At 32.4% G+C, this 23443-nt stretch overlaps 1 protein-coding gene across 2 annotated transcripts in view; it reads right to left on the bottom strand.

Moving 5' to 3' along the window:
- ODR4 (odr-4 GPCR localization factor homolog) overlaps positions 1-23443 on the bottom strand; it is a 49597-nt gene that overhangs the window by 10633 nt on the left and 15521 nt on the right. Inside the window, exons 6-12 of one of the 2 annotated variants that reach the window (XM_003767515.4) lie at positions 22225-22261; positions 18149-18289; positions 17326-17421; positions 16426-16494; positions 13911-14039; positions 12408-12498; positions 8276-8458 (exon numbers count right to left, since the gene is read on the bottom strand). In XM_003767515.4, coding sequence (XP_003767563.1) covers positions 8276-8458; positions 12408-12498; positions 13911-14039; positions 16426-16494; positions 17326-17421; positions 18149-18289; positions 22225-22261 — 746 coding nt within the window. The remainder of the gene's footprint in view (positions 1-8275; positions 8459-12407; positions 12499-13910; positions 14040-16425; positions 16495-17325; positions 17422-18148; positions 18290-22224; positions 22262-23443) is intronic. The other variant, XM_031937044.1, reaches the window with a different exon arrangement.

Raw genomic sequence — 23443 nt, 5'->3', positions numbered from 1 at the left:
TTATGAAATTTTATCCAAGGCTATTTAGAATATTAAATCTTAAGATTTGTCTTGCTTTCTCCCTTTAACAAAGAAGTAAAAGCAAGAAAATTTAGCATAAAGGATTTGTGTAATTGCAGAACAAATTGTATCTGAAAGTTGTATAACATGTCTAAAGATAAATAGGATGATATTGAGGTGTCCCTCCATAGGAAGAGAGCCTGGCTCCAAGATATTTAGGTTAGGTTTTAATGAAATGGCAACAGTGGGGAAACTGAGATGTAGGGAGGATGGGTGTAAGCTTTTCCCTGAGTTATGCTGCTTTAAGAGAGCTTAGTGAAATAACATTGGAACAAAACTGTACCTAAGTATGGATTGGTAGAAATTATTGATTTGATAAAGGAACATTTTACTTTTAAGGTTTTATAAGAAAAAATGGGGAAGGATTGCAAATTGAATGGCAATTCCATACACCTGGGCATCTGTCCTCATCTGGGAAAGTGGAAAGAATGAATCAGATTATTAAGAAAATGATTACTAAATTAATGTTAAAGAATAAATTGCCTTGGACCAAATGTTTGCTTATTGCTTTGTTAAAGAATTAGAACGGTTCCCAGAAGTGACCTGGGACTTTCCTCATATTAGATTGGTTTATTTTATTTGAGAGAAGAAAGGGAAAGACCCTCTTTGAAACAAAGGATAAGTTTTGAAGGAATTATATACTGGCAGTGTCCTCATCCCTTTTTAACCCTTAGGAAACAAGGATTGCTAACCCAGACAACACTTTTGGAGTTTGAAGTTTGCAGAACAGGGGCACTTACTAAGTCCTACAAGAAGCAGAGTTGGGAAGGATCTTACCAGACATTACAGATGACTGACACTGTAGCCAAGAGGCTTTGAAGAACACTAGGCTTACAGGACTTGTGAAGAAACCTCAAGAATGGACTATTAAGGACAATTTATAAGCTCTAAAATTGACTTTGAAATTAGGAATGTTTTGATGGGAGATGGAAATGTTTGTACTTAAGAGGAATTTCAACTATTGATGTTGTACCCGTTATTTTTCCAAAAAGACTTCTCAACTGAAGGAAGTTGAATTAACATGTTTTAAAGAATGAAGAAATTATTAATGTTAATTCTGATAAGATTCTTTTATGTGGAATTAAGTTGTTATTTATATTTGGTATGAGTTTTAATTGATCATATTAAGTCATCTTAAAAGTTGTATCCATTATTTAAAGGGTCTCTGAGGATAATAGTTTTTGCCTTTGTCCCTTTGACCATGTTTTTGCTATGGACGATATATATATAAAATTTGGAATTTTTCCTATGTATTGAGAATTTTAAAGGCAAAATGATTTGTGTAATGTTGAAATTAAAACCATTTACTTAGATATAAAAGATGGGGTAGGATGCATCTCTTACTGATATCATAGTATATGTGATCCTTGAGAGCTAAATTCACCTGAAGCTTTGATTGATGAGATTTGCTATTGAAAATAAAAATCTCTTGGAATTGTAGCTGATATTATTTGGAGTTTTAAATTCAGATATGACTGTCTGATGCATCATCAAGCCAGTGATCCACCATCTGAAAGAAATGTGCCACAAACTACTCAGAAGAACTTGATCCTGAATTGTTAACAGGTGAAGTTAGTATCAGAGCAAGAGTTGCAAGGAATCCTTGGCCTCTACTTAATGTAGGATCCTTCTGAGTCAGTTTCCCAGGGGTGTTCTTTTGAATAAGAATCCACTTGATTATTCCTGAATCTGCCAGAAGGTGGAATTATTACATGTATGTGCTCTCAGGCCAAGGCTTGAAGGACCTGTTTTGATGTTATTATAATTATGTCCCTGCCATTTTTTTCTCCTATTCCCAATCTGTATTATCCAAGATAATTAGAATGAAGGACAAGGAAGGGAGGAAACTCTGGGTGATTTCACAGCTACTATTCCCACAGGAAAAGACTGTTTCCAGGGAAAAAAAAATACTGACTATTGTCTGGGTAAAAGAAATTACCTAGTATATTAGGAAACTAACTCATGTTCCTATACAGACTTGAAACTTTCCCTCTGACACCTCATGGTAGTCCTGATTTAAGGGGCATTGGTGGATGGATTCTCCTCAATCCTATGGGATAAGAGGATCCCGAGGGTAAGGATCAGATAGACCAAAAGTGTAGATGAGCTGCCTAGAAACAGGAAGAACTATCCCATGAAGTAAATCAAAGACAGGCTAGGTAGGCCAATATTTCCAGGAATGCAAAAAAAGAGATTTTTCAGGGACTAAGTGGACTGATTAGATGACTTATATACTTTTCTTTCAATTCTGAGTCTATGTATGACTGGCTAGAAGGGAAAGGTCACCGCAATGCTCTGTGGAACCATTACATTATGCAAGATGATAAAAAGAATAAGACTTGCAAAATGACCTATGGTTATATGTTCAAAATAAAACCTTATGCTTTTAAAATGATATTATTGGATGTATGATTCTATTTAATGATGATAGTATATAAAATATAATATCCTAAAAATATGAAGGATTTTAGAGTTTTTTCTTTCCTTTTCACTGCAATGCAAACTTTCTTATTTCTTGTAATAACTAACACATGGAGTTACCAACTTAGGAAAAGTTGGTGGTCTCAATTCACACCTAAGGCACTACAGCTAGGTTGGAAATTCATCAATTATATGACTCACCATAGTAACAAGAGTGCTTGAATTAAATACCATAATCCAGTTCCAGCCCATACAGTAAACACAAAGGGGTGTGGAAGTACAGTAATAAAAGATACCATAGCAACTGATGAATAACTATGAAATTTGCAAAATGTACAAAGTGGGGGCAGAAAGAGGGGGAATTGAAGTCCTGAGACTTAAAAACACTTGTTTTTTGGGGTTTTTTTTTAATTATAAGAGAAAAAAAAAAGACTAGGGTAAAAATGTGCCTAGGAGAACACTAAAGGATACTGTTATTATCTAAAATGATGAACTGTTCTTTCCTAACAATCATTTTTGTTTACAGAATTGACACTTTTTTCTCATTTTAAAAATTTATCTTAGGAACATTATAGTATTATTTCCTAAGGTAAGGCTCACATACATTTATATACATTTCTTGGGCATTATACATTCAATAGGAACAAAGGAAAATAATACAGACATCCAAAATACACACACACACACACACACACACACACACACACACATATACACACACATATATATATATATATATATATATATATATATATATATATATATGTGAACCACACCACAGAAATATACTATGGGAACAGGGAAGATTGGGATTCATCTTTAGAGAAGGATACTTTAGTTTAAAAAAAAATGCTTCCACCTCCAAAGAATAACACGAAATGGCTCCCTGCCCAGAAAAATTCATAGAAGAACTCAAAAAGAATTAAAAAAATCAAAGGAGAGACACTGAGGAAAAAATAAAGAAAAAAAATTAAAACCATCCAAGAAAAAAGAAGCTTTTGAAAAAAAGTTAAAAGAGGTACATAATCTCAAAGATGAAAATAACTCTTTGAAAATTAAAATTGGTTAATGAACTGCCTAAAGAAAAAAATCTTCAGGGCCAAATGGATTCACAAGTGAATTCTACCAAACATTTGAAGAACAATTGATTCCAATACTATGTAAACTATTTGAAAAAATAGGTAAAGAAGGAGTCCTGTCAAATTCCTTCTATGACAGAAATATGATGTTGATATCTAAACCAAAAAAAAGTCAAAACAGAGAAAGAAAATTATAGACCAATCTCCCTAATGAATATTTGTTATGGGCCAGAACCTGAAACAAGGTGCTAAGTCAGTGGAATTGAGAGGCAAAAGTTATCTAATTTATCAGTTCTCTAGTTCAGCATATGTACTTAATACTTACTATAATTCTACAAGATTCACATTTTTGATAAGAGAGCATATATAAGCTAGGAGCCTCAGCCAGGATTCAGTTGAGGAAGCCAGAGAAGGCAGACGGAAGCTCAAGCTCTCTGAACCAAGGCTAGACTGAAAGACTCTCCAGAAAGCTGCCCAGCCCCAGGAAGGAGATAATAAAGGATCTGGACCATAAGAAAGATAACTGGGCTGCAGGAAAAGAGACAAGACTTAGAAAGAGACAATAAAGGATTTGGACTTTAACTCCTGGCTGCATTGAGGTGATTTACTGAACTGAAACGAAGGCTGCTCCCAGAGATCCCAAGAAAACCCCAACAAGAGAAGATTACATTTTAGAGAGAATATTACAAATACTGATGCAAAATTTTAAAATAAAATATTAGCAAAGAGATTATAGAAACTATGACCAAGTAGGATTTATACCAGAGATGCAGACTGGTTCAGTATCAGGAAAACTATTACCATAATCAACCATATCAATAACAAAACCAACAAAAATCAAATAATAATCTCAATAGATACAAAAAAAGCTTTTGATAAAATACAGCATCCATTCCTATTTAAAAAACATTAGAGAGTATAATAAAAAAAACTTAGAGAGTATAAGGATAAAGAGAGCTTTCCATAAAATAAAAAGCAGTATCTATCTAAAACTTAGAGCAAGCATTATCTGTAATGGAGAGGAGCTGGATATATTATCCCCAATAAGATCAGGGGTGAAACAAGGATGTCCATTATTACCACTACTATTCAACATTGTACTAGAAATTTGGCTTTAGCAATGAGAAAAGAAAAAGAAATTAAAGGAATTAGAATAGGCAATGAGAAAATAAAGCTATCACTTTTTGTAGATAATATGATGACATACTTAAGAGGATCCTAGAAAATCACCCCAAAATCTACTGGAAATAATTCACAGCTTTAGTAAAGTTGCAAGATATAAAATAAACCCCCACAAAGCATCAGCATTTCTATATATTACTGACAAAGCCCACCAGCAAGAGATAGAAAGAGAAACTCCATTTAAAATTACTATAGACAAAATAAAATATTTGGGGGTCTAACCCAAGAACTTTATGAACACAATTACAAAACACTACAACCAAATTCCAGATTTTGGAATAAGAACTCACTGTTTGAAAAAAATTGCTGGGAAAACTGGAAAATAATATGTCAAAAACTCAACAAAGGCCTACATTTCACAACCCAAACCAAAATAAGATCAAAATTAGTATATGATTTAGGTATAAAGAATGATACCATAAACAAATTAGGAGAACAAGGAATAACTTACCTATCAGATCTTTGGAAAAGGGAGGAATTTATGACCCCCCCCAAAAAAAAAACCTAGAAAACATTATGAAATGCAAAATGAACAACTTTAATTATATTAAATTAAAAAGTTTTTGAATCAACAAAATCAACAGAAACAAGAATAAAAGGGAAGTCCAAAGCTAGGAAAAAAATCTCTACAGCCAGTATTTCTGATAAAGGTCTCAGTTCTAAAATATATAAAGAACTGTGTCAAATTTATAAGAATACAAGTCACTTCCCAACTGGTCAAAGGATATAAACTGACAATTTTCATATGATGAAATTAAAGCCATCTATAGTTACATGAAAAAATGCTTTACATCACTATTTTTTTTTTATACATGACCAAACTGTTATTTTGCTGTACAAAAAGAATCAGACTCTGAAATATTGTACAATTAGCTTGTGAAGGAAATCAAAAATGCAGGTGGGCAAAAATATAGGGATTGGGAATTCAATGTAATGGTTTTTAGTCATCTCCCAGAGTTCTTTCTCTGGGCATAGCTGGTTCAGTTCATTACTACTTCATTGGAAATGATTTGGTTGATCTCATTGCTGAGGATGGCCAGGTCCATCAGAACTGGTCATCACATAGTATTGTTGTTGAAGTATATAATGATCTCCTGGTCCTGCTCATTTCACTCAGCATCAGTTCGTGTAAGTCTCTCCAGGCCTTTCTGAAATCATCCTGTTGGTCTTTACAGAACAATAATATTCCATAATATTCATATACCACAATTTATTCAGCCATTCTCCAACTGATGGGCATCCACTCAGTTTCCAGTTTCTAGCCACTACAAAGAGGACTGCCATAAACATTCGTGTACATACAGGTCCCTTTCCCTTCTTTATGATCTCTTTGGGATATAAGCCCAGTAGTAACACTGCTGGATCAAAGGGTATGCACAGTTTGATAACTTTTTGAGCATAGTTCCAAACTGCTCTCCAAATACATCACTATTGATTAGAGAAATGCAAATTAAAACAATTCTGAGGTATCTCCTCGTACCTCTCAGATTAACTAAGAAGAAAGGAAAAGATAATGATAAATGTTGGAGGGGATGTGAAAAAACTGGAACACTAATGCACCATAAGTGAAGTTGTGAAATGATCAAGCATTCTGGAGAGTAATCTGGAACTATGCCCAAATCAAATTATGTATACTTGCAGTGCCATTACTGGGTCTGTATCAGAAAGAAATCATAAAGGAGGGAAAAGGACCCACATGTACAAAAAAAAAGGTTGTAGCAGCTCTTTTTTGTGGTGGCAAAGAATTAGAAAATGAGAAGGTGCCCATTAATTGGGGAATGGCTGAATAAATTGTGGTATATGAAGGTAATGGAATATTATTGTTCCATTAAAAAACGAACTAACTTTAGAAAGGTCTGGAAAGATTTACATAAACTGATGCTGAATGAAATATGCAGAACCAGGAATACACCATACACAATAACCGCAAGACTATGCAATGATCAACTATGAAAAGACTTGATTCTTTGCAGTAGTTCAGTGATACAAAGCAATCTTAATAGACTTTGGACAGAAAATGCCATTTGCACCCAAAATAAGAACTAAGGAGACTGAATGTAAATCAACACATGCTATGTTCACTTCTTTTTTGTTTTTTATCTCTTCTATAATTTTTCCCTTTTGCTCTGATTTTTCTTTCCCAACGTGATTCACAAAGCAATGTGTATTAAAAAGGGGGAAAAAAGAAAATAAGAATCGGGAAAGAGGAAAGCAGTGAAACTATGAGACCAAGAAATAACAAAACAGATTATAAAGAATGAGAAAAAAAGAATAAAATGTGAAATATATTATAAGAAAAACAGCAGATCTGAAAAACAAATCAAGAAAATACAAGAATAACTGGACTGCCAAAAAGAGAACCTTTACGTAATAATGCAGGAAATAATCCAAGAAAATTGTCCTGGAGTGACAGAACATGAGGGGAAAGTAGAAATAGAAAAAAATCTGCCTATCACCTCAAAGAGATCCTGTGTGCAAAACACATAGAAATATTATTGACAAATTTCAAAACCCCCAGATCAAATTGAAAATTTTGCAAGAAATTAAGAAAAAAACAATTCAAAAATGCTGGAGCTACAATTAGAATTATACAATACTTATCAGCAGGTACAAGAAAAGACCGCAGATTCTAAAATCATATCTAACTGACAATCATTAGAACTAGACATGTAGCCAAAAGTATCATATCCAGCAAAAATCTATAAATTATAAAAAAAAAAAAATCTATAATCCATTAAAAAGAAAATCTATAATTCTAAATGAGAAAAAAATGGACATTCAACAAACTTGCAGATTTTCAGGACTTTCTATCGACCAAACCCAAACTTAACAGAAATTTTAACATGTAAGAGCCAATATGAAGATCAATTTTAAGAACTTAACATGGACAAACTGTTTAAATATGGGCAAATTATTCATTTACATATATGTATATATATACACAAATATATATACATATATATAGATACATGTTTGTATATAAGACTCATATCAATAATAGGTAACTAAAAAAAAAGATTTACAGAATTAAGGTAAAAAATAACAATCATATTATACACATAAAGTGCAGAGGAAGAATAGACACAGAGGCATTAGAGGGAAGCCCTACTCACATCAGGAATGGGTTCAATAGATAATACTACATATATACCATAAAGGATATAGCACCTTCCAAAATTTATAAAGAAATAAGGGGAGAGGGATGAGTATATGGGGAAACAAAAGGTGAGGAAAGAAGACAAGGGAGGGATATATATATTTTTATATATTTGTGTGTGTGTGTAGACTTTCTTGATCTATTTGTTATTATATATTTTGAATCCTCCCTGATGTTCTGCTGGACACATGACAATGTTCTCTCTTGTTTTGCTTTATTTTTTGTTTTGTATTTCTTTTCTATTTTCCCTTTTATCTTACTTTTTTTCAATTTTTTTTTAAAAAGGGAAAAAAAAAACAATAAACTAGAGCCCAAGTTTAACTGTTTCCATAGATTCAATGATAGCTCCTTATTTAAATCAAGATCTGATTTTTACCTGTGATATCCTCCGCAATTTCTAAGTCATCTATTCCAACTTGCTGATCCAACAATTCCATAAAACGGTCCTGAATTTCCCTAGTCGACTCATCTCCAAATTTATAATCACACAACATTACACTGGAGCCAGGAATAGAGACAAATATTCGGTGTGGCAGAGCATGGAATTCTTTTTCAGACTCTAGAAGAAAACATAATCATTATCATGTAAACAATATTATTATTGGCTACGAAAAAGATATTCCAGGCAATGGTGGCATTATTAAATCAAAACAATAAAAGATTAAAAAATACAGATGAAGAGACCTTTCTATCCTCTTCAGCACTTGACCAATTGTGATTAAGCATTTACTATATGTGAGGTACTAGGAATAAAAAGACAAAAATGATGCAATTCTTGCCAAAAGGAGTTCACCTACTGGGAAAAAAAATCCCCATAATATAGAATAAATACAAGATAATCTGGGGAATTTTTAAAAAATGCTTATTGAATTGAAATAAATTGAGATAGGAGAGAACATTAACAATTTTGGAGCATGTGGAAAAGCTTCCCTAGATCATGGCACCTGAGCTAAACATTGAAGGAAACTAGCAATTCTAAGATTCAGAGGTAACAAAGGCATTCTAGGCTTGTACAAAGACAAAAAGTCAGTAGTTAAGTATGATGTCAAGTAAAGAACTAGTAGAATATTTTGGTAGGAGCACAGAGAAATATGAAGGGAAATAATATTAAAAAAAATCATGAAAAGTGATTAGAATAGACTCTTCAAGGATTTAAATATAAGGTTGATTCTGCCATATTATAAGCAAAATGATACCACTAAAGGAAAATTTTCTATTAAAATAAATAGGTTGATAAAAAACAAAAGGTAACAATATAAATATTTTTAAAAACAATAGGGTTATGAAATCTAAAATTGTTTACCCTATTCTTCCATATAAATAATTTTATCCACAAGAGCAAATAAATATAAAAGAATGGCATATGGTTTAAACTCTAAAATTGTGCTTTTGGGGTAGTCAACTCTTTAAAAGGACTTATTCTTTACAGAATGTTGACTTTCAGTAATAGCAATTTTTGTGGATTTTATATTGTTACTTTCCAAATCACAAAGGTTGTGGGGGGGAGGAAGATAGTTAAAAACATGGTTGTTAAGTACTTATAAAGAAAAAAATTATATTTACTTGATAAGGACCCAACTAAAGACTTTAGATATAAGATAAAAAACAATGATAAAGTCCTTAAGTTTCACAGGAAATATAAAAATTAGCACATTACTTCTAGATCTAGCATATTATCTACTTTTCAAAAAAAGGGAAATTAAATTCTTCTCTTTGACCAGTCTGCCTCCTAGTTGTAAAATCATTGTACTGCAGTTGGCCTTCTAACTTCTTAACTGCCTCATTTAATCATATACATACAGGCAAATGTAATAACTATTATTATAATTAAGATAAAAATATCAATTGAAATTCATAATTCATACAAATGGAAGGAGCATTAGAATGCAAAATAAAATAATATTTTGTCTGCATTAATAAGTTATGTACTAGGGGGAAAAAAACTTTAAAAATATGTTCCCCTCTACCTTAAAGACTGACAATTAAATGTTTGGTTTATTTCTGAAACATATTAACACACTGCTAACAGAAAATAATAGCACAGAACAGGGAAAACAAGAAGAAAAAAAGGGAAAGAAAAGTACATTTCTAACTTTTTTCCCCCCAAAAGCTAAGTTAAATTTATTTGTTAAGAATACTGGTCTTAGAGGCAACTAGGTGGCGCAGTGGATAGAGCACTAGCCTGAAGTCAGGAGGACCTGAGTTCAAATATGGCCTGAGACACCACATCCTAGCTGTGTGACCCTGGGAAAGGCACCTAACCCCAATTGCCTCCGGGGGGGGAAAAGAATAATACTGATCTTTTAATTATTAATTAGTTTTCATCTGATAACAAAAATAGAGATTGTTAAATATATTTTTTAAAGGTAACAGCTTTTTTTTTTTAATACACTAAAAACTCAGAAAACACAGGGATGCCAATTCTGACTTCCAAAAATCATTCCTATAGTTACTTTCATTTTCAAAGAAATATTTTAAAGTGAAGAACTCAATTCAGCTTTCCAAAGATAGTCAAAAAAAGAAGAATCAAATAAATTAAAAAGAAACATATTATGTCCCACATAGATCTCAAGTTTATTTCTCTTTTTAAAAAATTGATGATTACACTGTTATACCACAGCAACAAAATAAAAGTTAACTGTAAGCTACTGGCTTGGGTTCTTAATTGTTTCTACTATTAACGAAAGTGGTTCTATACAATTATATAAACCCTATCATCCACAACTTCAAAGAAATGCATCTGTTTATTTAAAAAATTGTACTGGAAAGTATGTTCTATACAAATCGCAATACATATAAGGGTGTTGTGATTTATATACATTTAATATTACCACTACACTATCAAATATCTCTATCTATAAGATCTTTTTAATAGAAAAAAAGTAAGATGCTTAAAAAAAAAAAACTTTTCACATGAACCATTAGATCCAAATACTCTTTTCATTATTACTTTCTCTGATTTCTAGATTTCCTCATAGGAATATACCTTTTTACTTATAATGCTACCAGTTTCTTTCCCAGACTTTGCTCTTATCAACAGAACCATAGGCCAGTCAGTTTTCATTTAATCAAGTATCAGTATCCCTATGAGATCAAAATGGTTCTTCAAAATGGTGTCATCATCTGACACCTGAACTTTGAACATTTGTACGCATAGGACAGTTGAGGCAAAGGATCTTCTACTGGCTCCTTTCCTAGATTTTGCCTCCTCACAAGAGTTTCTTGGCACCTCAGCTGCTATTCTTTCCTTCTTTGTGACTATTCTCTTTAGTACGTTTCTTGGACCATCATCTAGGTCTTACATACAAACCACAAGTATCCCGGCAATATCCTGTGCCCATACCTTCTCTCCCTTCAAGTGTTCCTCTTAGTGATTTCATGAGCTTTCATGGCTTCAGTACCATTTATCTGCAGATAACTCCCAGCCAAGGCCAGCCAGGTGGCAGTAGATAGAGTGCTTGGCTCAAAGTTAGGAAGACTCCTCTTAACTGAGTTCAAATCTCACCTCAGATGCTTACTAGCTGTGTTACCCTGGGTAAGTCACTTATCACTGTTTGCCTCAGTTCCTCACCTGTAAAATAAATTAAAAAAGGAAATGGCAAAGCCTTCAAATATTTTTGCCAAGAAAATCTCCAATGCAGTCACAAAAACTTAGACATGACTGAAACAACTCAACAAATTCTAAAAATATACAGGAGGCTATGTGGTAGTAAAAACGCAGGATTCAGGAAGATCTGCCTGAAGGGGAATCCCTCCTTTAACACCAACTATGTGACCACAGACAAGTCACTTATTCTCTTTAAGTTTCTATTTTACAATCTTTAAAAAAAGAGGGTGAGATTATATGGCATCCAAAGTCCTTTCCAATTCTACACATAAGATTTTATGGTCTTTCCATTTCAAATTCTATACTTCTCAAATGAATGTTTGCCCACATTTTAACTTGCGGAATTCAGATCCATGTTTAAAAATAGTTAGAGTAAATATTTTAATTCTCAATTACAAAAGTGAATTGGTAGTGGTGCTCAATAGTGTCCAATTCTTCATGACTTCACATTCATGAGCTATTCTTGGCAAAGATAGTGGTTTGCCATTTCTTTCTCCAGTGGATTAAGGCAAACAGCCTTAAGTGACTTGCCCAGAATCATACAGTCAATAAGCATTTGAAGACGGATTTCAATTTAAGTATTCCTGACTCCAGACCTCTCTCTATCCACTACGCCATATCACTACCTTTAAGCTTGAGATAGGTTAGCAACTTTCTAGATGGAAAATACAGGGTAGAAGTTTCTTCTGCATGTCACAGGAACTCACAAAAATACAGGCTCTCCCAAGTCTTAGTATTGCTACAATTTATTCATGAAGTGCTAACAAGATTTTACTGCAATTGAAAATAGCTTACTCTGTCACAAAACTCTAAGAATGTATCCAATTATACCTTGATATACTCCTGCATCAAATAAAGAAAACATAAGTTAAAATTTTAAAAATCTTTTATATATTCAAACCTTTTTTGCTTGGTATTTCATTCATAAGAAGATCTTCAAAAAGTATCTCACAACGATCAGACACTGTGTTCAATATATCTCTTTTTAATGCCTACAGACAAAACAACAATATAATTAGGAACTGACATGTTACTGTATAGATCTTGCTATAAGATCTTGATACAATTTTGAAACAGAGCAAATTATGTTTACTTAAGTACACATGAAAACATAATTCTAAATCTAAAGGGAATGACAAGTCCTTAAAGCAAGTAACTATTTCCTTTCCAAACTCATTTTTATTATTTCTCTCTTCAGCAATATTCATCAATATCATAAAGGTATTTTTCCTTTAATAGAATAAAGATAAATTTCAGCTCAGTTCTACCAAATTAGTTATTTCCAAATTAACAAGTATATACATATTGTGCAAGTAATACGATTCAATGTCAATGCTCTGTACTGGTAAACTACATAATTATTCCAAAGTGTGTCATAATTCTCATAATTTCTGAATGACTTGGTACCCAACATGACAATTCAATCTTTTCTGTTGGTCTCAGAAAAAGAACATTCAGAGAAGTAAAGGACCTGGAATTTATTTTAACATTATGGTAGTTCATCCATGTTAGGCTGAGGATTCTATAGGAAGTTGTGTAATCATCAAGTAAGGACAAATTCCTTCCACTTTCATTTGTGAAAATGGAGAAATATAAAATAAAACAATATATACTACATCATATTAATAATAGAAATAATTTATATGAGAAATAGTATATGTTCAACAAATGAAAGATGCTTCCTAAACACAAAAATTAATTTCTTTGACAGTAATATTCCTTTTGATAATTACCATATAGCTACAATTCATGAGTTGTCATTTTTTTAAGAATCAAAATTGAGTGACCCAAAAAACAATGAAAAGATGTACATCGGAAGAAAGAAGGGTGCGGCATATTATAAAGGATGACTTTTAAGCAAGAGATAGCACAAACCTCATTAAGAAAAAGTTAAATTGACAAGGAGATAGGTCTTTTATGCAGCAACAATCTGGGAAGGATAACCTGGTTGTACCATTATTTATGAGCTATTCAAAGACCTAGAAAAAATTTTTATATACAGTCCTGGGTAATTACCAAAAAATAAGAGAGCAATATTACCCACATTGATGTAATCACAGATCCTTTGAAAATACCAAGGAATATCCACAAGGTATTTCAACTTAAAGAAAAAAGAGAAGATCTGTGAACCCTAAGTTCTCAGATTTTATTCTGAACATCTAGATAAACTACATTTTCATTAATACTGTGAGCTTAGTAATTTAAAAAGAAGAATAATGCTCACATTTAGTTTTTTAAACATTTTCCTCGCAAGAATCCTAAAGAGAACCTTAATGGTATATACACTACATCGTTCTGCCAAATAGTGCCAAATAAATGATTCCAAGTTTCAAAAGGTTAAAATGTATGGAACAGCTGTAGTAAAATATTATCATGCCCTGCAAGATAGTAGATATGCTCTGACCTGAACAGCATCTTTAACCTTGGGTTTGTTGCTGTGAATATAAGCTCTACATGTTACAGAACCCCTGAGGTTTACAGAACCACTGCAGACTTGGACTGTAGCTGTTGATCTGTGATTTGAATTGAGGAGCTGAAAGAGAAATATTGCATTTAGTCTAAATATTGATTAAGTAACCCTCCCACTAGAAATAAAACAAGTGCCAAGTTAAACTCTACATTAGTATGAGCGTGATTTACTTCCTACCCCAGTGTTTGAAAATATCCTAACTTAATTATGCAAATGGTCTTTACCCCATTTTACTTTTTGTAGTTTAGTAGTTTTCCTGAGCATCTATATTGTTAAAGAAATGAAATGCAATTTATTTTTCTTTTAAGAATATGAAAAGTAGTGTGACATCAGAACCAGCAAAGCCTTGGTTTAAGTCCCAGTTCTAACACATAATACTTATGTAACTCTGGATAAGTCACCTACTCTATCAGTTTTCTTAAATAAATAAGACTAAGTGGCAGAGAGGATGCCAACTAGCATCATTAGGGGAATTTCATCTTCTGAAAATGTTTTATTTCATTGAAATTACAAGTCAAGTCCCTATGTATCCTGAGTGCAAATATTCATTCCAAAAAATAAATTTTGAGTAGCAATTGCTGTATTATGGAGGAATGAATGATGATACTCTCAAAGAGCTTCCAAATCAACAGAAGAAAGAAGACTGTAGATAAAGCATATGAGATATAATACATAATACATGTGCTTCAGATAATGAGGTTCAGAGAATATGAAGGCCACTTTTGCCTGGGTTGACCAAAAACAAAACCTAACTGGGGTGAAGAAGATACTCAAAAAGATTTCAAGCCTGGTTTATTAGGAGAATAATGATACAGAATGCAGAAATAGAAAAATCAAGGAGCTAGTTTAAATGAGAAGACTATGAATTTTATTTTTGAAGTACAAATATGAAGTAATAGTATGACAAATAGCTATATACCCAGTATGGATTTCAAAATGAGGCTTAAGGAAAAAATTTTTTAAAAAACCCAAAAAACTGGTAACCCGTCACACAGAAATAATAATTGAAACCATAGAGTAGAGGTAATCACTAAGGAAGAGAACATAGTGAGTTCTAAGTAAAAAAACTAAATGCAAAAAACTTGCTGAAATGTCCATCTCTTGGGAAACGGACAGAGATAAAAAGAAGGGTCACAGAAGAAGGAAGCTAAGGAAACAAAAGAAGCAGTTAGAAGGACAGGAAAAGAATCAGAAAAGTATAGTGTTAAGGAATATAATTTCAGTAGAATGATGGAAATGGATACTTTATTTACAAGAGAAGAAGGATGAAATTGGTGGAAAGATGGGAAGAGTGGAAAGGAAGTCAGGGTATCAAAGAATACAGATTGCTTTTTGTAGGACTTTAGTAATAGCGAAGACAGAACGGTAGCTTAAGATACAGTCCTCTTTGGGAAAACTTGTTTCTATTTTTTGATTAGGGCAGACAGAATGAATAGATAAGAAAGGGGATGAATATGATAGAATCTTCAAGTGAAAGATCATGTATAAGACAGTTCATCCTTGTTCTTGGTTCTAGAAAATGCAACCTATGGATGAAAGTTAAGGCAAGAAAATTGTGAGTCAGAATAAGAGAAAAACTTTCTAAAACTTTGATGTAGTACTTGTGGAATAAAATATAAATAAAGTGGGGCAGCTAGTTGGTGTAGTGGGTAGAGCACCAACCCTGAAGTCAGGAGGACCTGAGTTCAAATCTGGGCTCAGACACTTAACACGTCCTAGCTGTGTATCCTGGGCAAGTCAGCCTCAAATGTCTTTGCAAACAATCAATAAAGTTCTTACTCTGGTATTTAAAAACCTGGAACAATCTGCTCCCAACCTAGATTTCCAGACCTATTTCATTATTTTCCTTTAGACCCTCCATGTTCCAGAAAAAAGGGAAGACTAACCATTCTTTAAATATGGCATTCTGTACCTTCCTATAATCTCTTCCTGTGGTAAAATAGGGTTCACTGGAGTTTATTGGAGGCAGATGAGATAGTTATCTCCCCTTTATGTTCCTCACCATCTAACTTTAAATGCTTTATACATGGATAAGAGATAGCCATACCAATCAGATGAAGTTCACATATATTATCTAATCTTAAATGGCCTTCAGTGCCGTGCATCAATCCTTTTGTCTTCCCTGATAAAATTTCTCACAACTGAGTCTAAATTTTTCCTTCACACTGTACCATCTATCGCTACTCTCTTTCAACAACATATACTATAGAGAAAGTTAAGGCCAACCATTTATGAGTTCCTACTTCTCCCAAATTATAAACCTAACATCCCTTGAACACCATCTCTCATTCTTTCTTCCTTTCCTCCAAGCTTTAGGGCTAAAGATGTAATCAGAAATGGTTTCAGAAAAATGATATATCTATGAATTACTTAAATTTCAATTTTGTTCTTGCCATTTTAATGACTTTCTGAAAAGAATTTATATTAGTAGCATTTTCCCAATATTTACCAAATGTGTTAGAACCCTGACATCAAAAGTTTGACTAGTAGTTTGAGTATTTCCTCTGGAAGACTTTTTCTGAAAGAAAAAAAAAAATTAAAACACTAATTATGTAGGCAATAAATATTGCATTTAGATTCTTTAAAGAGGCAATTTAGGAACTATCATAAAGACAGAGTGACAGAGTGAACAGATCTAATAAAAGTTCAAAATCTATAAATAAGCTTAATTTTTAAAAATCTAAAGAAATTAAGGGAAAAGTGCTATCTAAAAACAGTACATTTTTTTATCATATTGATCATCAAAAAAAAAAAAAAAACAATTTTGGGATGAAATTTTTGAACTATAAATCAGCAAAACTTCTGAAAAATCAATCCCTCTCTGACTTTTTCTATTACAATTAACTCACTAGAAACATGGTTTTGAGTCAGAATCACTCTGGATCTAATAAGAGGATAAAGAAGATGTTAATAACTATGATGGTACTCAGAGCCACAGAACTATAAATATTAGGGTAGTTCCAGCAAGTTTTTCAAGATTCAATCATAGTCTGATTAATACACTTGGCCCTTAATTGCATTTTAAAGTACAAATTTTTAGAAATACTGGGACCAGGAGCAGATAGGTGGCACAGTGGATAGAGTATCAGCCCTGAAGTCAGGAGGACCTGAGTTCAAATCTGGTCTCAAGACACTTAATACTTCCTAGATGTGTAACCCTGGGCAAGTCACTTAACTCCAATTGCTTCAGAAGAAAAAAAAAAAAAAGAAGAAGGAAAGGAAAGAAAGAAATACTGGGACTAAATGATAGACCAATTCTATGATATTGTCAGAATATACATACATTTTATTTTCATCTTAAAAGAAATATTTTAAGTCACTTAATAGCTAAATAATTTCCTGAATTCACCTGTCCTTCCAGGAGTTCACAATCTTCCTCTTTAACTTGTCCATTGATCAAATACACACCACCTTCAATTTGCTTGGCCCAGCGTGAAAGTCCATTCTTAAAAGAAAAACATCTCATTAAGTCCATGCTTACAAAGTTCTTTAAAAAACTAAAAGTATTGGCAACATTTAATATTAACATAATATTCTTGCAATCATGTTAAAAAAAAAAAACTTGAAATATACGCCTAATCTTCCATACATATTTTTTAACCCTACTTTCCTGAGCAAAAATATGTTTTACATCTATATGCATATCTAAAATGTAAATAAATCTCTCTAAATATATGTAAAATATAGAACAAAAGTTTAACTACAGATACTACTCAATTCAAAAGTCTGAAAAAATAAAAAGAACATATGATACTACAGAAAGAAACTATGATATGGAATGAAAGATATCAAATAGTTTCAGAGAGTTCTCTTGTTAATAGAAAGAACAAAAGGGAAAAGCAACAAAGGAGGAGAAATCCTAAGTTCAAGATATAGAGAAAAATAATACAAAGCAAAATAAGAAAACCTAAAATGAGGTCTAAGATAGAGAAAAACCAGGACAATTTTTTTCCCCAATAAAATTAGTTTACACCAATCACCTACTGTGTCCAAGAAACAAAACAACTATAAGTCACGGATTGATTATACACACCATCAAGGTACTTATAAACAACACAGAAAAAAAAGACAGCTATAACAAATCACCACATACTGATATCAAATAATAGAAAAGAAAGATAATATACTCAACAACTCTTTAATAATATTAAAAGCTTTATTATATCTATTACCTTTGTATTTTTCTCCAGCGAATAGCTGGCAGTTGTAGATGAAAGTGGGACATGAATGTTAACATGAATTGTGCAATCTAAAGAAAGCCATGAATTAGATAGTCCATTTTGATATTTCCAGTCTGCAGGTTTTGCTGAACTCTAGAAGTAATGAAAGGCGAAACAAGAATGAAACTTAAAAACACATATAAAATGATGTACTTCAAACAAAATATACTGTGGATAAGGATAAGCAATTATGTTACAGAACTACAAGCTTTGAAACTTTGTCAGATTTCCTTAAATATGACATTTCTATTCTAGAATGAAAATACAAAGTAATTTCCTACTATGCAGAATTCTCCTAAGGTTCACTACTAGGTCTGATTGGTCATGACCCCAGATTTTACAAAGCAGAGATGTTACCAGAACCAAAGTTTCTTCTGTCATGTCAAAAGGCACTATGGCTCCATCTCTTATAAGAGTTCTACTGCTCCTCTAACACTTGGAATTTTACATTTGTACATGTTGATATGTTGTACATGTTGAAATGTATTTTTTGCATGCCTATACTGTGTATAATGACTATGTGTCTAACATGCCAAACAGCCCAGGGCTCTGAAATACTGTAATAAATGACTCAACTTTATAAAAACAAGAGCCCAGGAATTCTTACTCTTTTAAGTATCTCTGTTAGGGGTAGTCCACAAATGTTAAAAGACTTATTTAAAACAGAACACTGTATTCTTTAATACGTTAAAGAAATAAAGGAATATCAGAATACTAAGATGTGGTGAGAGATGGATTTTACTTTTTGTCTATACCTATGTGAATCAGATACACATTTCCAATGCCACTCCACTAAAATAAACTATCGCAATGAGCATTCTCATAAGTAGCTATTTAAAATATTTAAAGTCCTAAATAGGAAATAACTTAATTAATGATGTGCTTTAAAAATAATTTTTTTTGGATTTCTAAAAAATAAATAAAAATGATAATTCTGTGAATGTTTTTAAAAGTACAAATAAAATTGCTAAGCATTATTATTCAAAATAATTTCATAAAGCAGCTCCAAACATTTACAAGAAATGTAATGAGAATTGCCATTTAGGTTTTTGTTTCTCGATCTTGATTGTGGAAAATATATCTTTGAATATATGTATCTGTACACAGGAATTAACATATGTAAACTGATCCACATAGTGGACAGAAAGCAGCAAAAATGTTTTAAATATCCCTCTAACAATAATGTGTTATCTGATTTATCAGCAGGCCATATCTTCATCAGCAAAAAATAGAAGGTTGATGTCTTTTAGTCCCTTTTAGCACTGGATCCTATGATTCTTTTTCTTCATTGACCTGTAAGGCCATATGGACAATTTCAGCAGATTGCCATTAAATGGAGATCTTTCTGGTAGTTTAGATCTATGGCTTAATCTTTCTGACAGAAAAAATTACAAATGAGAGAGCATTTTTCCATAAAATTCCATAAAAAAATAAAACTATTACAAAAGTAAGTATAAAACTCCTTAATCTTAATGTCTTCCTCTTAAGACTACTCCCAATTTATTCTACATATAGCATGTCTATACATTGTTATTTGCATAGTATCTCCTGCATTAGAATGAACTTCTTAACAACAGGAACTTGTGTTTTGCCTTTGTATCTCCAAAACTTTACCCAATTCCTGGAACACTGTAGGTGATAAATTCTGAGTGTCCAAAAAATGCTTAAGGTCATTAACTAGCAGTGTATGACTTTTATTTCATTAGTCCTCAACTACTTCATCTATAAAATGAAGGAATTAGATCATGGGTAAGAGGTAAGGTGACATGGGCAAATTACTACTGGTGTATTTTAAGTACATAAAAGAATGGATGTATATTTTTATGTGAACTCCATTTTTAAAGATAAATGAGCACAAATGCTTAACATATATATTAAGTGCTTAATAAATGCTTGTTGATTGTCTGACTTAACAAAGGCAAATTGTATAAGCCTCCCAGGGTGCTCTGGCATGCGCTATTTAGTCAATAATCCTGTCATCTCACCTAACCCAAACCTTGCTTCTTTACTCTCCTTTTCCCCTCCATCTCAACCTCCTTGTAAGTTACATACTTGTGCCTCCAAAGCATCAAACTGCCTTTTTCAAGGGAATGAGGTAGTTTACTAATTACACTGTTAAGTATATGACTGTAATTAACTGATTACACTGTCAATTCAAGACTCTCTACTCCAAGTGCTAAGCTATAAATGGGTATCATAATAAGAATTTTTTGGAGATAAAAGTATTATTCATTAATTTTTTTATTGTATTGGCTTGTATATTAAATTATACAATTTTAAACAACTGGTATAAAGCCTCTTACACACAATTACAAAAATTATACCTACAGTATAATTGCCTCTTCAAAAACAATAGTTTAAGAATATTAGAAAAGAGGTCATCCTCCAGCCAAGACATTAAATTCTTCTTCATCTAAAATTCTAGCATAGGATAGTAGAAAGCACTGTTTTGTTATCTATATAATAAAATGTTTAAATTAGATTATCTTAATATAGCTTTAATTTAAAGCATCTAAATTAATAGAAACAAAAATGTCACTTTCAAAATTAATTAATGACTTGAAGCAATCATAATGGGATCAATGCTCTAAACAGCAGTATGCCACCCTTATAAATTTTTACAGGTAAATAGTACTAAATTAAATCTACTTCTTTTAATCAGACACTTTCTATGGATGTCCCTTCTTCCTCATCTCTTCTGGTTTTGTTATACAGTAGCCTGAAGTTGTATTAAGAGACTGAAGCAAAGCCTACCATTGTTTCTAGTATTTAACTCATGACATAACAGTATTCTGCAACACCTTTCTTTACTGAAGACAGAAGCAATGCCTGTGTCTCTGCATATATTCACCTCAGGATACAAACTGGTTTCAAAACCAAGTCTGAGCCCTTAGTGGCTGCTCTGCTTGCTTTCAAGGTCTTATTACTTTGTTTACCCTCCCCTTCCCCAAAAAGTAACTACAAAGTTACTACTTGACAATGCTCTACTCTCTGGTTTTTCCTGCACTCTAAGTCAGCTAATATATAAATGAAAACACGACACCTGTTTTCTAAAATATTAATGTTACCTCAACTGCGTTCTGAATTCAACTGGCTTCTTTTATTCAGTTTTTAAATTCAACAAGCATTTAGGCAGCACCTAAAATTTTTCAGGTTCTGTGGAAATGCTCATTATACAAAACAAAAATTAAATACTCTTTGCCCTCAAGGAATTTACATTCTATTAATAAGAAACATATACAAAGAAAATTCAAGATAAAATGTGCATAAAATAATTTCTTGGGGGAGAGTAGCTAGGTGGCACAATGAATAGAGCACCAGCCCTGAAATCAAGATGACCTGAGTTCAAATCTGACCTCAGACACTTAACACTTCCTAGCTATGTGACCCTGGGCAAGTACTTAACCCAGATTGCCTTAGCATAAAATAATAATAATAATAATAATAATAATAATTTTCTGGGGAGCACTCTATTGATCCTGAGGCTATTGGGATAATCAGGTTCTCTTTGAGAATGAGAGGACACGCTTCAGCACATGAGCTCTGAAGGAAACTAAGGGTTCTCTTAAGTAGGTGGCAGCATTTATGCTGTTACAGGGGACAGCCTACACAGAAGGATGGGATATAAAACATTGTATATGTCAAACAGAAAGCAGGCCCTTTTCATTGGCATGAAGAGAAAGGAAATGAAAGTAACATACACTGACCTGGAAAGGTGGGGTAGAGACAACTTTGGAAGCAACATGGAGGGGCTTGTATTTTATACAGTCTTTAAATCTAACAGCTGTTGAAATCTTGGGAATTTTCCCCCTTCTCTTTTTAATTATCAAAAATGTATTTTAAATCCTTTTCTACAGATCTGAAATGTTTACTTATATATTCAAGTGTTAAGCAGAATTCTAGCTAGCTTTTGCACATCAAAAGAAAGTAGAAGCATGATGAAGTAAATACACTGAAACTAACTACAAAAGCAATTTTAAAAAAGAAAATTGGTTTAAAGACAAATTGAAGAAAAATATCTATCTTACCTTTGGGTCTCGGATATCATAAGTACGACAAAGTATTCTTGAATAATTTAGGAAACATAAATGAAGTAAATATTTGACAGAATCAAACAAAAGAAAAAGAAGAAGTACGGATATCTATTTTAAATCAGATAATTCAACTTTAAATGTAAGAAAATTAGCATCATCTTTAACATGAATGTAATAAAATAAACATTTCTATAACTTTCAATTCAAAATTTTCTATTCCTTTTATTTCCTTCTCTAAATACTGGGTAGCATTCTAAAGTAAAGAAATATCTTAAGCCAGGGAGAATTAAAATAGAGAAAGAAAACTATAAACCAATAACCCTAACAATTATTCAAAAATTAACCAAAAAATTTTTTAAAAAAATAATAGCAAAGAGAATAGAGAAAATATATACTGTAAAGCAAGGAGCACTATAAATGGGGTGGACTTATATCAGGAATGCAGAATCAGTTCAAAATTAGAAAACTATAAAATAAATATACCTTGTTAATAAATAATAACAAAAATCATAATTATATCAATAAATGCAGAAAAACTTTTGACAAGGTACAACACCCATTACTATTAAAAAAAAACCCACAAAATAATAGAAAACAAGAATAGACTTTTCTTTAATATGACAAGTGGTATATTTAAAACCAAGAGACAAAATTATATGCAATGAGGATAGACCACAATAAGATCCAATAAGATCAAAGGTAAAGATCAGTGATAAAAATGTCTGCATCACCACGACAATTTGATAGTGTTAGAAAGGTCAACTACAATAATAAAAGAAATTGAAAGTTCAAATAAGCATAGGCAATAAACAAAATCAACACTTTATACAGAAAACATTTCATTTAGAGAACCCTAGAAAGTGAGCAGAAACATTAACTTAAAGAATACTTTAATCACCACACACCTGTCAGATTGGCTAGAATGACAGGGAAAGATAATGCACAATGTTGGAGGGGATGTGGGAAAACAGAGACACTGATACATTGTTGGTGGAATTGTGAATGCATCCAGCCATTCTGGAGAGCAATTTGGAACTAGGCTCAAAAAGTTATCAAACTGTGCATACCCTTTGATCCAGCAGTGTTATTACTGGGCTTATATCCCAGAGATTTTAAAGAAGGGAAAGGGACCTGTATGTGCAAGAATGTTTGTGGCAACCCTCTTTGTAGTGGCCAGAAACTGGAAAATGAATGGATGCCCATCAATTGGAGA

The sequence above is a fragment of the Sarcophilus harrisii genome, chromosome 4, assembly GCF_902635505.1.
Source record: "Sarcophilus harrisii chromosome 4, mSarHar1.11, whole genome shotgun sequence".
Classification (NCBI taxonomy): Eukaryota; Metazoa; Chordata; class Mammalia; order Dasyuromorphia; family Dasyuridae; genus Sarcophilus; species Sarcophilus harrisii.
Note: the sequence above shows the minus strand (reverse complement) of the source record. Positions and strands in the feature narration are given on the sequence as shown.